Source organism: Rhagoletis zephyria, unplaced genomic scaffold (assembly GCF_001687245.7).
Source record: "Rhagoletis zephyria isolate East Lansing unplaced genomic scaffold, Rhagoletis_zephyria_1.1 Rzeph_scaffold_00036, whole genome shotgun sequence".
NCBI lineage: Eukaryota > Metazoa > Arthropoda > Insecta > Diptera > Tephritidae > Rhagoletis > Rhagoletis zephyria.
Window position 1 is genome coordinate 468,143 of NW_016157120.1, and position 13,131 is coordinate 481,273.

Below are 13,131 nucleotides of genomic sequence, written 5' to 3' on the forward strand. Positions count from 1 at the left end.
GAGTTGGCAACCCTAAACATTTAATTGAATACTGCACAACACGTGCACGCCTCATTTTTATTTGTGTTTTTATATATTTAAACAATTAGCCTTTCTAAATATAACATAATTTTCGGGAGCAGCTTTTATAAATTCACTCACCAATATGGGAAAGAAGACAAAAATTGGAAAAGCGCGGAAGGATAAATTCTACCAGCTCGCGAAAGAGACGGGTGAGTTCTCATAACATGCATCCGTATAATTTTTTTTACATTTTTGCTGCCTCCCTCCAGGCTTCCGTTCGCGTGCTGCATTCAAGTTAATACAGCTCAATCGAAAATTTGGCTTCCTCCAGCAATCGCAAGTATGTATAGATTTGTGCGCAGCGCCTGGTGGTTGGATGCAGGTAGCCAAACAAAATATGCCTGTTTCGAGCATTGTGGTCGGTGTGGACTTGTTCCCCATACGTCCAATAGCTGGTTGCATTAGTCTTGTTGAAGATATAACCACGGAAAAATGCAAGCAATCGTTAACCAAAGAATTGCAATCGTGGAAAGTCGATGTTGTGCTGCACGACGGTGCTCCAAATGTGGGTCGCAATTGGTTGTTTGATGCATATCAACAGATTTGCTTGACACTGAACGCTTTAAAACTCAGTACAAATTTTTTACGAAATGGCGGCTGGTTCGTTACAAAGGTATTCCGTTCAAAAGATTACAATGCTTTGTTGTGGGTACTAAAACAACTGTTCAAAAAAGTACATGCCACTAAACCAAGCGCTTCACGTAAGGAATCTGCCGAGATATTCGTTGTGTGTCAAGGCTTTTTGGCGCCTACTCGCATCGACCCACGTCTGTTGGACCCCAAGTATGTGTTTGAAGAGCTGGATTTAGAAGGCAAAAAGAAGAACTCATTGCTGCATCCCGAAAAGCAGAAACGCGTCAAAGCTGAGGGCTATACTGAAGCAGATATTGCGCTACGTAATGAGTTGTCTGCTACAGAATTTATGCAAGCAAGCAGTGGCTTGGGCGCCTTGCAGGGTATTGGTTCAATAGTCATAGACGATGAGCGCATTGAAAAGCATCCGAAGACAACTCCAGAAATACTTGAGTGTTGTAAGGATATTAAAGTCCTGGGACGCAAGGATATTAAAGGACTATTGGCATGGTGGAAAGCTCTAAAAGATGACCTATTTAAGCAGCCCGAAAAAGAGACAAGTGTCATAGAAGAGGACGCGCCGAAAAAGGTGCTTACACAAGAAGAAATCGAGGATATGGAGGAAGAAGAGCTGCGACAGCAAATAGCTGAACTTGCCGAGGAAGAGCAACGTGATTTAAAACGCAAGCGAAAGAAGGAGCTCAAGTCAAAGCAAAAACTACATGAGAAGATGAATTTGAATATGGTAATCAAAGGCGATGCTGGACCACAAGAAGAGGCCGAGCTAGAAATATTCGACTTAAAGAGTGTCAAAACACAGCGCGAGCTGGACGAAATGTTGGACGTAGTACCCGATTTTGATGTAGAGGGCGAGCCAGTAGAAGTGCCAAAATTACCGAAATACAAAGTTTATGCCAAGGATGATAAACGTCTGGATGATGACGCGAACTATGAAAACGACGATGAGCCAGATGTGTCGGCTGAAGAGAATTCCGAAAGTGACTACGAGAAAGATAGCTTGGGATTAAGCGATGATGAAGATAAAACCGCAGAACCACAAAAGAAAAAGAAGCGTACGGAGCATCCTCTTATTAAATCAGGAGACTTCAGAGATAAGGACACAAAACGGCAGCAACGGGTGCAACTTTGGTTCGAAAAGGATAATCTGCAACAGATCGATACTGATGATGATGAGGATTATGACTTGGATCGCTTGGCAAGCGAATACAAGAGCAAAGGTGTCGCGGTATTAGGTGAGACGCAGAAAAATAGCGATACAGTAAAGTTAGCGCTGGGTAAGAAATCTAAGCGGCGTGCCAGGCATGACAATTCAAAAGAAGCATCAAGTTCGGAATCGTGTGAGGACAGCGACTCGGATGCTACAGTAGAGGATGATGGTGAGAAAAACGGCAATACAAAAAAAGCTGCTAGCAATATGGCAAAAGGTGTGTTGGTACTGGATAAATAAATTGTATATATGAATTATTTTTTTAACGAAAAATTTTCATTTTACTAGAGCCAAATGCAAAAAAGATACGACTCTCTGAGGAAGAGCTCGCCCTTGGCGCAATGATGATTAAGGGAAAGAAGACTAGGCGCGATCTTATCGACGGTGCTTGGAATCGCTATGCATTCAATGATGAGAATCTACCTCACTGGTTCGTGCAGGATGAAGACCTACATATGAGAAAACCAGTGCCCGTACCAAACGAAATCGCAGAAGAGTATGAACGTAAGGTGCAGGAACTAAATGCGCGTCCCATCAAGAAGGTTATGGAAGCAAAGGCACGCAAGCGCAAGCATGCCCTCAAACGTTTGGCGAAAGCAAAGAAACAAGCTGAGAAAATTATGGATGATGCCGATGCGACAGCGCAAGAGAAAGCCAAGCAGCTAAGAAAGATATACAAAAAGGCGCAAGAAAAGAAGAAAGAAATTACGTATGTTGTAGCGAAGAAGCATCAAGCCGCAAAACGTGCGAGAAGACCGGCGGGTGTAAAGGGACATTATCGTGTTGTCGATCCACGCCAGAAGAAGGATAAACGCGCATTAAGCGCGAAATCTAAACGTGAAAAGAAGCGGAAGGGCAAAAAGTAATAAATGGGAATGCAGCTCTTTAAAAACTATTTGGATTTTAATATAGATACTATGTACAGAATTACATAAATAATAGTTGTAGTCAATAACGAAATAAATGCACTCATAATTACATGCATGCATTAATTATTAAGGGTATACTCGGAAGTCTTGCAAAGCCCTTGTACGGTGCACGGATTGCATGGTAAAATCCGGTTTTCCCATGGGACCACTTTTTTTTTTTAACCGTGCATCGTGCAAGGGCTTTGCAAAACTTCAGGAATACCCCAATTTGTATATGAATATGGAACAACCAGGCTGTTGTTGTTGTAGCAGCATACATATTCCCAAAAGAATTTTTGGTGAGTGTTGCTGTAGTGACAGTCCTTGGCCAAATATAAATCTGGGTCATTCGCATGCAATTTGTGGTGAGCGATCGCTGTTAGAACAAACGTGTTCTAATTCATAACTCTTTGATGCCTAGCCTATTGTAGCAAAAGTAACATTTGATTACGAGTTTTCATAAATGAAGATAACCATATTTGCGCCTTTATTCCAGTTTAATATTTCATTTACCAAAAAATTCAAAATTTGTGGGTAATATAATCGTATCAACACAATCGTTAATCGTAAACTTCTATATATACATACATTCGAAACCATACAGTGGCGAAAATATAATAGGGTATTATTTGGCATTTCCGTTTCAATTATTTATTATTTTTTAAGTGTAGCTCGTTATCGAACAAAAACCAAGCAAATGGCGTATAAAACAAATACCCAGAAAAAGTTTTTTATCTATTTAAAAAGTTTAAAACTTTGTTGACATTTGTTAAAATTCGTAGATTTTTATAAGTTTATAAATTTGATTTACATGAATTCTGCAATTAATTTTTGACCAACTTCCCGATGAGCTTATGACTTAAAAATTTAAACTTAGTTTAGAACCCGATGATAAGCAATTATTTTAAGAAGAGCTTAAAGTACAAACAAGAGTGTCCAATAATTGGATGAGTGTACTGAAAGGATTAAATGAAAAGAAACAACTCCACAACAAATTTAGACGTTAGAAGGTAATAAAAGCTTGTCTTTAAAAAAATTGTTTTTAAATTAATTGTTTTTTCGATAGGTAGCTATATTGCTAGTTGCTAAAACGTATTTTTCCTATTTACATTCTCGCTACTGTAGACACTTATAATGATCATTCATTAAATATGCTCGATAAAAGTTAAGTCCAAATATCTTTGCTAAAAAATTATAAAATTCAGTCAAATGAGATCGAAATATTTTAAATCCAAAAATTACGAATATTTTTAATGAAAAATGATCGTAAAATAACGATGGAAAAATTATTAGAATCTTAATACAAAAATTCTTTCTCTTGATCGCACCTTAAAGTAACTTATTTTAATAACTTATGTCAGATATTTGACTATATAAGGAAATACATTCGTATTAATTAGATGAGGCCATTTGGAAAATTATCTACTACCAAACATTACTGCCCAAACGAATATTGAATAGCTTCTATTAATTTCAAAAAGGGATCCTCGTGTTTGCGCGTGATAGATTTTCGCCACAAATACTCGACAATCATGTCGGCGAAATTAGCTGGATTGTTGAAATTGTCCCTATAATAAAAGTGTTTTACCACTCTCCACTGTGCGTCGATCCTTTGTATCTGCTTTCCATCTGTCCCTTTAAGAAGTTTGTCTGAATCATTGTATGTCACTTTTTCGAATTTAAAACCAGTATCTGCCAAGCAGTCTGCATCTTCCCAGAAATCTGCACGAATAATTGTACCTTCCTTAACGTGTTTCTTAATAAATGGCAACAACACATTCACAGAACGAACTTTGTCCTGGCATATTTCCAACCTGAGGTCCTCGCTATCATCCGCAATCATGCCGAGTAGCCAATGGCCCTCTATAGCATTACTATCTGAAAAAGAAAGCAGGAAATTTATGCAAAAAACATATTTTTTTTAACTTTCGCTAATACATATACAGTGACGTTGAAAATAATAGCAGAAAAAATCAAAATGATGCTGTTGGCAACTTATCCTTATTTATTTATTGTTGATAATTTTCAAACAAAAAAATCGAAATTTTGATGAATATTTTTTAAGTTTAATTATTTTTTGTGAACTTTGTGCAAGCTTTAAAACTTAATTATGTGGTGCGTATCTAATATAGCTCGACCCATATTTTAAATGAATATTATTAACAATATAAGTTGCCAACACCGTTTAGAATTTTGCTGCCATTATTTTGAACGCCACTGTAAGTATGTATACATATAAAGGTAAAGGAAGTGTCTATTCATATTCCACGGTAATTTCCGTATCACGCCGATTTTCGAAGTGCCCAAATAACTGTATTTCTACTACTGGATCTCTGGCAAAAATTACGTGGATCCGAGGTTATCTATTTTTTCGTATTTTTAAGAGGCTTAAGAAAACGTTGCAATAAAACAGTTTTTTAATAGATTATTCACAATAAATGCATTCCTTAAAATTATAATACATGCTCAAAAAAAAATATCTAGATAGCAAAAAGGGTCGATTTCTGCAAAAACTCCGGTAGTTTCCGGTCATAAACTTGCAGTAGATCTATGTACATACTTCAGAAATTACCGTCGATCGGCAGTAAATACACTTCAAGTTAAAACCATGATAAAAACATAGTAAGGTGAAACCGTTCTCTCAATTCGTCGGCCATGATTTTTTTTTGAAGTTTGCCCGCATTTTAAAATCATATAAAATTAGGTGCGTTCGACATGTCAAAAATTTGTAATAGTTTTTCCAAATTTTTACTGGATGGCGTTCGATAACGACAAAAAATTATCCAACACACACAAATTGAGAGAGCAAGCGTTCATTTTGATGCAAGAGGAGCGTTCATTTTATACTGGCAAAATTTTACTCAGCATAAATTATCCAACACGAAAACATATGATCACAAAACATATGGTTGCAATTTTTGTAAACAAACAAAATTGCATTTTTCGAGTTTTGGTATTTATATGCTTTCTGGCCGCCTGCTATGTGACTTTATGATAGCGCCAATTAGTTTTTACTTCTAGAAATGTTCCTGGCGAACATTGAACGTTCAAAAAAAACGTGAAAAAAGGACATCCATGGAGGCAACATGAATTTCAGTTTGTTTACAAATAAAACATAAACAAAGTCAGCTGGTGTGTCTTCTTCTTCCGGTTTTTGCAAGTGATGGCTAATTTCCTGTTCGTTTCCTTTTTGGCATTTTCTTCTCTTTGGGAGAGAATTTTCGCTTACTCTCTTCATTTTGATTGTTGGCTGGTGTTGGCTAATTTTGTTATCAAACGCAACTATTGAGAGTAAAAAGAATAAATTAGGAGCGTTCCTTATCTCCCAGAAATAGTCAGAAAAAGTCCGAAGTAGTCAGATTTAGTCCAAAAAGCGTTCCTTAACTCGGAAATGACAGCAAAAATGAGAGAGCAACAGTCAGTGAGAGTGACTCTCATCAGTCCGAAGTAGTCAGATTTAGTCAGAAGAATTTTTTCTGGCAAAATCCTGAAAAGTGTCAAACCCAAGTGAATTTAAATTAACGGAAATTAAAGAATACGCAAAACGTGAGAATAATCTAAAAAGTAAAAAAAAGTTAATTGAAATTGGAAGGAGGCAAAAAATAATTGATATAGTAAGTGTTTATTGTCCTTGTGCTTGGGTGTATGTGTTTTGTACATACATTTCTATTGTTATTTGACATTAGTTTGGTTGTTGCCATTCTTTGGACTAAAAATTTGGTTTTTTGCGTTCCTTTACTTTTTCCTGGTATTCTCTTTTAGTGAGCGCATTTTGCTTACGCTCTGGCCTTTTGACACTTTTCAGATTTTAGTCCAAAAAGATAAGGAATGAACCTATTGTTCAAAGTTTTTGTTGTTTGAGATTGAAAATGAGATTGTGTGTGTGAGTTTGTGTGTAAAATTTTAAAATTAAATTGCTTGCAAACGTCAAGAATTTGAAAAATTCCTCTCAGCGGTTCTACCTTCCTATATTTTTATCAAGGTTAAAACTGTTCTAGATGTATGTAGATGTAAGTACTACTTACACTTGCTAGGCTTGCGTTTGCCAAATTTGATTTCATCAATTTGTACTTTCTTGCCCACACCGCCAATTTTGTCCACAGCATCTTGCTTTTCGATCTGGTAGGAAACAACTACTTCACGGCAAAAGTTGTACCAATCTGTAATTGTTCTAGTGGAAAAGTTCGGCCCTTCTATGAAATTCTCCAATCGCACCATTTCTTGTGGCCAGTGATGAGCATAACAATACATAAGATAAAATATATGTGGTAAAGAAATCTTCGCATTTTCAAACCAGGTCCCTTTAGCTCTTGAAATTCTCTTGCCACGACACGTCCTTTTGTGGCATTCGAAAGCACCCAGAACACTATGCCCGCCCTTCGATAGAGTCATTGGAGACCGATGACCGCTACACAATCTTGACCGCTTGATGAGATGATGGTCTTCAGCGAATTTCACACATTGGTCTGATCTACCTAAATTTTTCATCACTTTCCCTAAATTCCACATACTTTTGATCTCAGCAGCAGTGAGTCGATTCGAACTGCCAGCGGAAGGTTCCTCATTGTCTGTATACAAAAATATTAGCAAATATTTATTTATATAATTTTGAAAATATACTTTAACAATTACCGGAAGCAGTAGTCTTCATTTTAAATGTGTTTTTATAGTTTTAACTGAGAGCTGTTTATGTTAACTTCTTGTAGAAGTAATTTACTCCCGCTTCCGAAATGAATATTAAAAGCGAAACGAAAATGAGAATTTAAAAGCGCTCCTATTTCACACGCTATAAACGTATTTATATGCACGCTAATCAGCAATAATTAAAATGCGCGAAATGTATATGTAAATCAAGGTAAGAACCCGAATTAGAAATGGAAAAGTCGACTCTGACTTTATTCAAAGTCGACTTTTCGCTGAAAAAGTTCGACTTTTTGGAATCGACTTCAGCCGCCTCACCATAGAAACACAATGCCGGCCAACGGCGAACTCACCACTGCGAAATTACCGCTGTCAAAATTAGAACACCCGCCAGCAAATGGAATTGAACACAGCCAAAGCGCAATGCGAAGTTCGCTCGGCGGCGTTTCGTTGCGATAGATTTATTTCTATCGCTCTGCTGGGCGATGGCGTCAGTACATGCCAAAGGTGGCCGTATGTTTTTTTACTTTCAAAGATTTAGAAGAAAACAGCATGTAACACGAATTATTTTTGATGGTTGAAAAATACAGTGATCGATTCGTTAAATCTGGATTAAGCCCTGTATGCAGCTCTCAAGAAAACGGCCAAGAAAAAATTGCCATTATTTCGTGTGTGTGTAAAAGGAATTTTGACATTTTTGATACTTCACAGCCTGTTGCCTCTCTCTTTTCTCAAGAAATAATGGAACGGGCATATATTTCTGTTGCAAACCTGGGTTTCCTTCTGCTCTAATTCTGTTAATACCATGTTCTGACCGACAACGAAAACACTTAGAAAACGTGTTTTGGGATTTTGGGCTGAAGGCTGTTCACATCGGCTGTCAGTGTTGTCGTTGACATTTCTTACAACCTCTGATTACAGTTTTGCTACACAAAAACAAAATCAAAATGCTTTTCCATCATTTTCTTTTCATTAGCAACCTCTTACTTTCATTCTTATTTTACTTTTGCCAGCAAATTAACAATAAATCCGAAATGGCGTATTAAAGTTGATAAAATATGACTTCCACTTCGATAAATAATCGAAAAAAAACTAGTGAAGACACTGATTGGAACGAGTGGAACGTGAGTAGTTTTCAGCGAAAACTGGTTTTCGTTTGACAGATTTTACATGGACGAAAACACAAGTTTTAAGTCGAAAACCAGTTTTAGCAACGAAAACATGTTTTCGATGTCGGCCAGAATATGGTATAATTAATAAATGTACATTACCGGCCGTCTTCACATGCTTGAAAATCTCGCTTGCGTTCTGATTTTTTCTCTCGCAAGCGAGATAGAGTTTTGTTGACTGGGCATTTGACAGCATACTTATTCATTTGTAAAATGTCGCCAAACAAGAAGGTTCAGGCCTTGCAGACTATTAAAAGTTTGAGAAAATTAGAAAATCTGCATAAAGAGATGTATACTATTNTATGGTATAATTAATAAATGTACATTACCGGCCGTCTTCACATGCTTGAAAATCTCGCTTGCGTTCTGATTTTTTCTCTCGCAAGCGAGATAGAGTTTTGTTGACTGGGCATTTGACAGCATACTTATTCATTTGTAAAATGTCGCCAAACAAGAAGGTTCAGGCCTTGCAGACTATTAAAAGTTTGAGAAAATTAGAAAATCTGCATAAAGAGATGTATACTATTTTCAAATGAAAAATGGCTGACTCTAAATTTGAATTTGCCTCCAAAATAAACGATGTTGCTCCTCTGAAGAATTCTGCGAAATGAGAACATAGCTGTCAAACAACAAAAATGACAGTTGAAAGCAAGCGAGAGCTCGCATACCGCTCGGTATGCGAGAAACAGCATGCTTTGTACTTTTTGCGGTCTACACGTGCGGTTTCTCGCATACGTCGTCACGCAAGCGAGATTTGCCAGCACGTGAAGACGGCCGGTTAGAATTTTCCGTGTCAGCTGATTTCTTCCTTCTATAGATGGTTGCCANCAGCATGCTTTGTACTTTTTGCGGTCTACACGTGCGGTTTCTCGCATACGTCGTCACGCAAGCGAGATTTGCCAGCACGTGAAGACGGCCGGTTAGAATTTTCCGTGTCAGCTGATTTCTTCCTTCTATAGATGGTTGCCACTTCGTCAGTTTTGCAGATGGTAAAAAGTTATAACTTCCTATTCAAAATACGTTTAAAATATTTGAAGTTTACTATTGAATAAGGTTTTTTGTTGAAAACTAAGTAGTTTATATTTAGCTACGATCTATTATAGCGTGAAAAATTGTAGTTGACCAGGTAAGTTTATGAAAAGGCATTGATGAGCGGTAACACTGTAGCAAGCAACACTGAGGGCTCCAGTAATCGACAAAATTCTGCGTATACAGACTGCGTTTAAGTATACGTCCTGCATTCTTGATTAAAAGCTCAAACAGTCAACGACGTAACGTAGACGTAGGTTAACGCAGACACGATCTACCTTATGGGATTCGCGTGTAACCGAAAACTCACCACCGCATGGCGGTGACGTTGCCGTTGCTTCTATCTCTCTCAATCAACAGTAAGTTTGATATGCTGCTACGTACGTCAACCTACGTTTACGCTACGTCGTTTACTAACTGCGCTTTAATTTCAGCTTTAACGTTGTCTAAAAATTTTCACCAGTCCTTAAGCCGTACGCGCATGGTGTCGAAATTATAACAAACTATTAAGGTGAATTTAACTTTTCAAAAAAGATGAAAACTCATCGCGCTATTATTTTATATGTGTCGATTTTAATTTAAAATTAACAAAATTTACATTATTTATCGTTCTAATTAATGCTGCATAACATAATCATGCAATTTAGCTACTTCTATCGTTTAAATACAATATTATTATTAAATTTTGTGTAATTTTTGCTTGTAACTAGAAAGCAGTTTTTATCTATTTTATGTATATATATATAACACATATCATGATTTTTTCCGTGAATACGTATGAGTACGCAGAAGTCGTTAAGTTTCAATCACATCAAAATAATTTAATCCACTGAGTGATTTCCCAAGCTTTGCACGTCCAACTCGCTATTGGAACTAAGACTAGGTGAAATTGTGGTTGAATTCGAGGCGAGCCCACGATCCAAATTATAATATTGCATCACCTTTTGTGGTGGCCGACTGGAAACCACTTCTGTTATCTGTGTAACTACCCATTTTGTAAGCTTTATAACGGCAATATGAGCAGCAAATTGCAAAACAATGGCGCCAAATCCCTTGTAGAGACCCGAAAACCCTTCTGTTGCCACAGTGGTGCGATAACAATCGATAGCGCCCTGGTAATTGGTTAGTATAGGCACAACAGCGTAGCCATTATCCAGATTATCAATAATAGTGCGTGTTCCTTGTAATTGAATACGATGCAAAATCGTTTCAAAGGGATAGAATATAATTTCTGTTGTTAGCATTGAAATAAGATTCGAGTAAATTTCAACATTTTGATTCTCCAAGGAGTCATCCTTATATTTTGCACCTTTACGTTCTTGGGCTTGTTGAATGCGTCGACGCATTATACGCGATGAAATACCCTTAATAACAAGTCTAAAGGAGATGTATACGAAATGAGATATTTTTTAATTGTGTATTGTATTTTATTTTACCCAAACAGATATTTGGTAATGCCCACGGACATGCAAGGGCCTATCAAAGCCCACGCAGGCAACATACGCCCTTTTTGTGGTGAGCTCCAATACAGCAAGCGTAAACTGCCTTCCCGGAAGACATCAAAGAGTCCGGGTTTCTCGCTAGCTATATCACTTTGTACCGTCTCCACTAAAGAAGCGGAATAAAAGGGCATCACAATGGCAATGCTCACGCTGAAGCAAGTTTAAGAAAAAGTTATAAGTGTAACACTTTTACATTCTCATTGAAAACTACAAACCATTTCAAAATTAAATGTTGACCAAATCGTTTAAGTGATGTCCGGCTGTCCACTTCCCTGACAAATAAATAACATGTTAAAAGGTGTAGCCTAAAACATTTGTTTTAAATTACAAAAGTAATACTACAAACTCAACACATTGGTATATTTTGCAACATTTCACAAAACAAACAAATCGCTTACTTCGGCCACTGGGTAATTTTTGATACAACATCATCCACAGCCAACGACATTCCACGCACTAGCAAACAACTGCCTAGGCCCTTCCACAGCGTAGTGACACCTTGCCGCCGATGCAGGTGTATAATGCTGGGCACGAGTGAAAATGGATGCAGATGATAACTACGAGTATACATAAAAATTATAACCATTGATTAATTTTTTTATTTTTTTTTACTATACCGTTTGGAAGCATTGTAAACTTGGCATTGTCTGCGCAATACGATAAAAGGGTGACTGAGCAGATTTTCGGTAACCAAGCTGACCCATTGAACACCTATGCCGAGATACTTCCGAATGGAAATCTCTATAAAAAAATAGATTTACGGTGGTTAAAATTCAACTTTATATACATTGTTATTATCCAATAAAAAAGTGGGAATGCGTAAGGAGAAGAGCTCTTTACGTTGTTTTGTCAGGCAAGTGTACAGAAAAGTTGATTTTACATGCGTTTAGTTCAATTCTTATAATTTCTCGCACACACAACCCATAAACAAATGCCTAGCAAAATTCTACGTACGTGTAACACCTGCTTCATCTTTATAGCCGCCATCAGCGACAAAGCCTCTGTAGAATGTGGGTCTTGCTTAACAGCAAATTAGAACGTAAACAAACAATAAATATTTAAAACCAGAAACAAGTTTAAACTAGCAAAACAAAACTGAAAATGAACATCAATGGTGGGTACGAACTAATACAAACATTTAGCTTATCTTTATAAGTTAGAGCTCACCATCCTCTTGACTGTCATAGTAGTTTTCGAGCGCTTTATGCTTTTCTAATGGTAATGAGAGATCACGCTCTGAGTTGACATACTTCATTCCTATTAAACCGCCTGCCGTCACGTCATGTGCGGAACCGGCCAAACTGTCGAGATAGGCTTGTGTATGGCGGTCATCTTGTACCGGTAAACTTAAAATGGAATATTTAATTTTTACCAATTTTTTTTTTAGGAAACAATAACCACTTACTGTATGTGTGAACGTTGTAAATTTAATGTGTTTGGTGGCACATGACTACTAGCACTAGTTGTAACGTTTGATGTGGCCATCATTGATCCCTGCACCTGACCTGCACTATAAATATTACGTAGTCGCGTTTGATGTCCGGGCTCATCACTGTCATCGTCCTCATTTTTTTGGTTTGTCGCGTACCTGCAAACGGAAGAACGTTAGCTAAAATTGTGACTTCTGCAATCCATTGCGAAACAAAATTTATATTCTGGTTGGCTCACATCAATGTTGAATAATTATTCATTCCGGCCATTGCACGTTACGTTTTCTATGTTTGCACAAAATATATAAAATTTTGTGGACGCTACAAATTGTACGATTCTTTAGCTATATTCTATATTTCTTAACTAATAACTGAAATTATATATTTTTCCCCAAGTAAAAAATAAAAAATTCTACAGCTGCTCCTCCTTCAACCGAACTAATGTCAAAATTTGGCAAGTGATTCGCTACAAAAACAATGCGCATGGGTGTTCAGTGGCTGACAAAATACCACACAGTGTTGGAATGTGTACAATCGATGTTTCTAATTGTAATCTGTTTTTATAAAATCTGTAATTAAGTAGGTTAA

General features: G+C 37.1%; 3 protein-coding genes across 4 annotated transcripts; 1 reads left to right on the forward strand and 2 right to left on the reverse strand.

Annotated features, from left to right (window-relative positions):
- The first annotated feature begins 17 nt into the window (after window positions 1-17).
- LOC108365321 (pre-rRNA processing protein FTSJ3) lies at window positions 18-2,852 on the forward strand. The gene is made up of 3 exons (XM_017619324.1): window positions 18-212; window positions 273-2,081; window positions 2,153-2,852. Exons 1-3 carry the CDS (start codon window positions 146-148, stop codon window positions 2,728-2,730), a joined length of 2,454 nt encoding a protein of 817 aa, XP_017474813.1. The 5' UTR covers window positions 18-145; the 3' UTR covers window positions 2,731-2,852.
- A 369-nt stretch (window positions 2,853-3,221) lies between these two features.
- LOC108365330 (uncharacterized) lies at window positions 3,222-7,734 on the reverse strand. The gene is made up of 3 exons (XM_017619332.1): window positions 7,405-7,734; window positions 6,798-7,340; window positions 3,222-4,650 (listed from the first exon to the last, which is right to left on the reverse strand). The coding sequence occupies exons 1-3, from the start codon at window positions 7,421-7,423 to the stop codon at window positions 4,208-4,210; spliced, it is 1,005 nt and encodes a 334-aa protein (XP_017474821.1). The 5' UTR covers window positions 7,424-7,734; the 3' UTR covers window positions 3,222-4,207.
- A 2,430-nt stretch (window positions 7,735-10,164) lies between these two features.
- Slc25A46a (Solute carrier family 25 member 46a) lies at window positions 10,165-13,010 on the reverse strand. Of its 2 annotated transcripts, XM_017619339.1 has the most exons (9): window positions 12,782-13,010; window positions 12,519-12,701; window positions 12,281-12,459; window positions 12,068-12,133; window positions 11,731-11,854; window positions 11,512-11,670; window positions 11,329-11,385; window positions 11,048-11,263; window positions 10,165-10,988 (listed from the first exon to the last, which is right to left on the reverse strand). In XM_017619339.1, exons 1-9 carry the CDS (start codon window positions 12,811-12,813, stop codon window positions 10,433-10,435), a joined length of 1,572 nt encoding a protein of 523 aa, XP_017474828.1. In that variant the 5' UTR covers window positions 12,814-13,010; the 3' UTR covers window positions 10,165-10,432. The 2 variants fall into 2 exon arrangements, with proteins under 2 accessions (XP_017474828.1, XP_017474836.1); XM_017619347.1 differs by lacking the exon at window positions 12,068-12,133 and having other exon boundaries at window positions 10,433-10,988; window positions 12,782-12,813.
- Between the last annotated feature and the right edge of the window lie 121 nt (window positions 13,011-13,131).

Bases quoted from the DNA above. Each gene is read 5' to 3' on its own strand.
- LOC108365321 (XM_017619324.1), top strand. From the start codon at position 146: ATGGGAAAGAAGACAAAAATTGGAAAAGCGCGGAAGGATAAATTCTAC. The intron at 213-272 runs GTGAGTTCTCAT...GCCTCCCTCCAG, and splicing joins CCAGCTCGCGAAAGAGACGG to GCTTCCGTTCGCGTGCTGCA. The intron at 2,082-2,152 runs GTGTGTTGGTAC...TCATTTTACTAG, and splicing joins TGCTAGCAATATGGCAAAAG to AGCCAAATGCAAAAAAGATA.
- LOC108365330 (XM_017619332.1), bottom strand. The intron at 4,651-6,797 runs GTAAGTAGTACT...TTTCTTTTTCAG, and splicing joins CAAACGCAAGCCTAGCAAGT to ATAGTAATGCTATAGAGGGC.
- Slc25A46a (XM_017619339.1), bottom strand. From the start codon at position 12,813: ATGGCCGGAATGAATAATTATTCAACATTGAT. The intron at 12,134-12,280 runs GTGAGCTCTAAC...TTTGCTGTTAAG, and splicing joins CTATGACAGTCAAGAGGATG to CAAGACCCACATTCTACAGA. The intron at 11,386-11,511 runs GTAAGCGATTTG...TTTATTTGTCAG, and splicing joins AAAATTACCCAGTGGCCGAA to GGAAGTGGACAGCCGGACAT.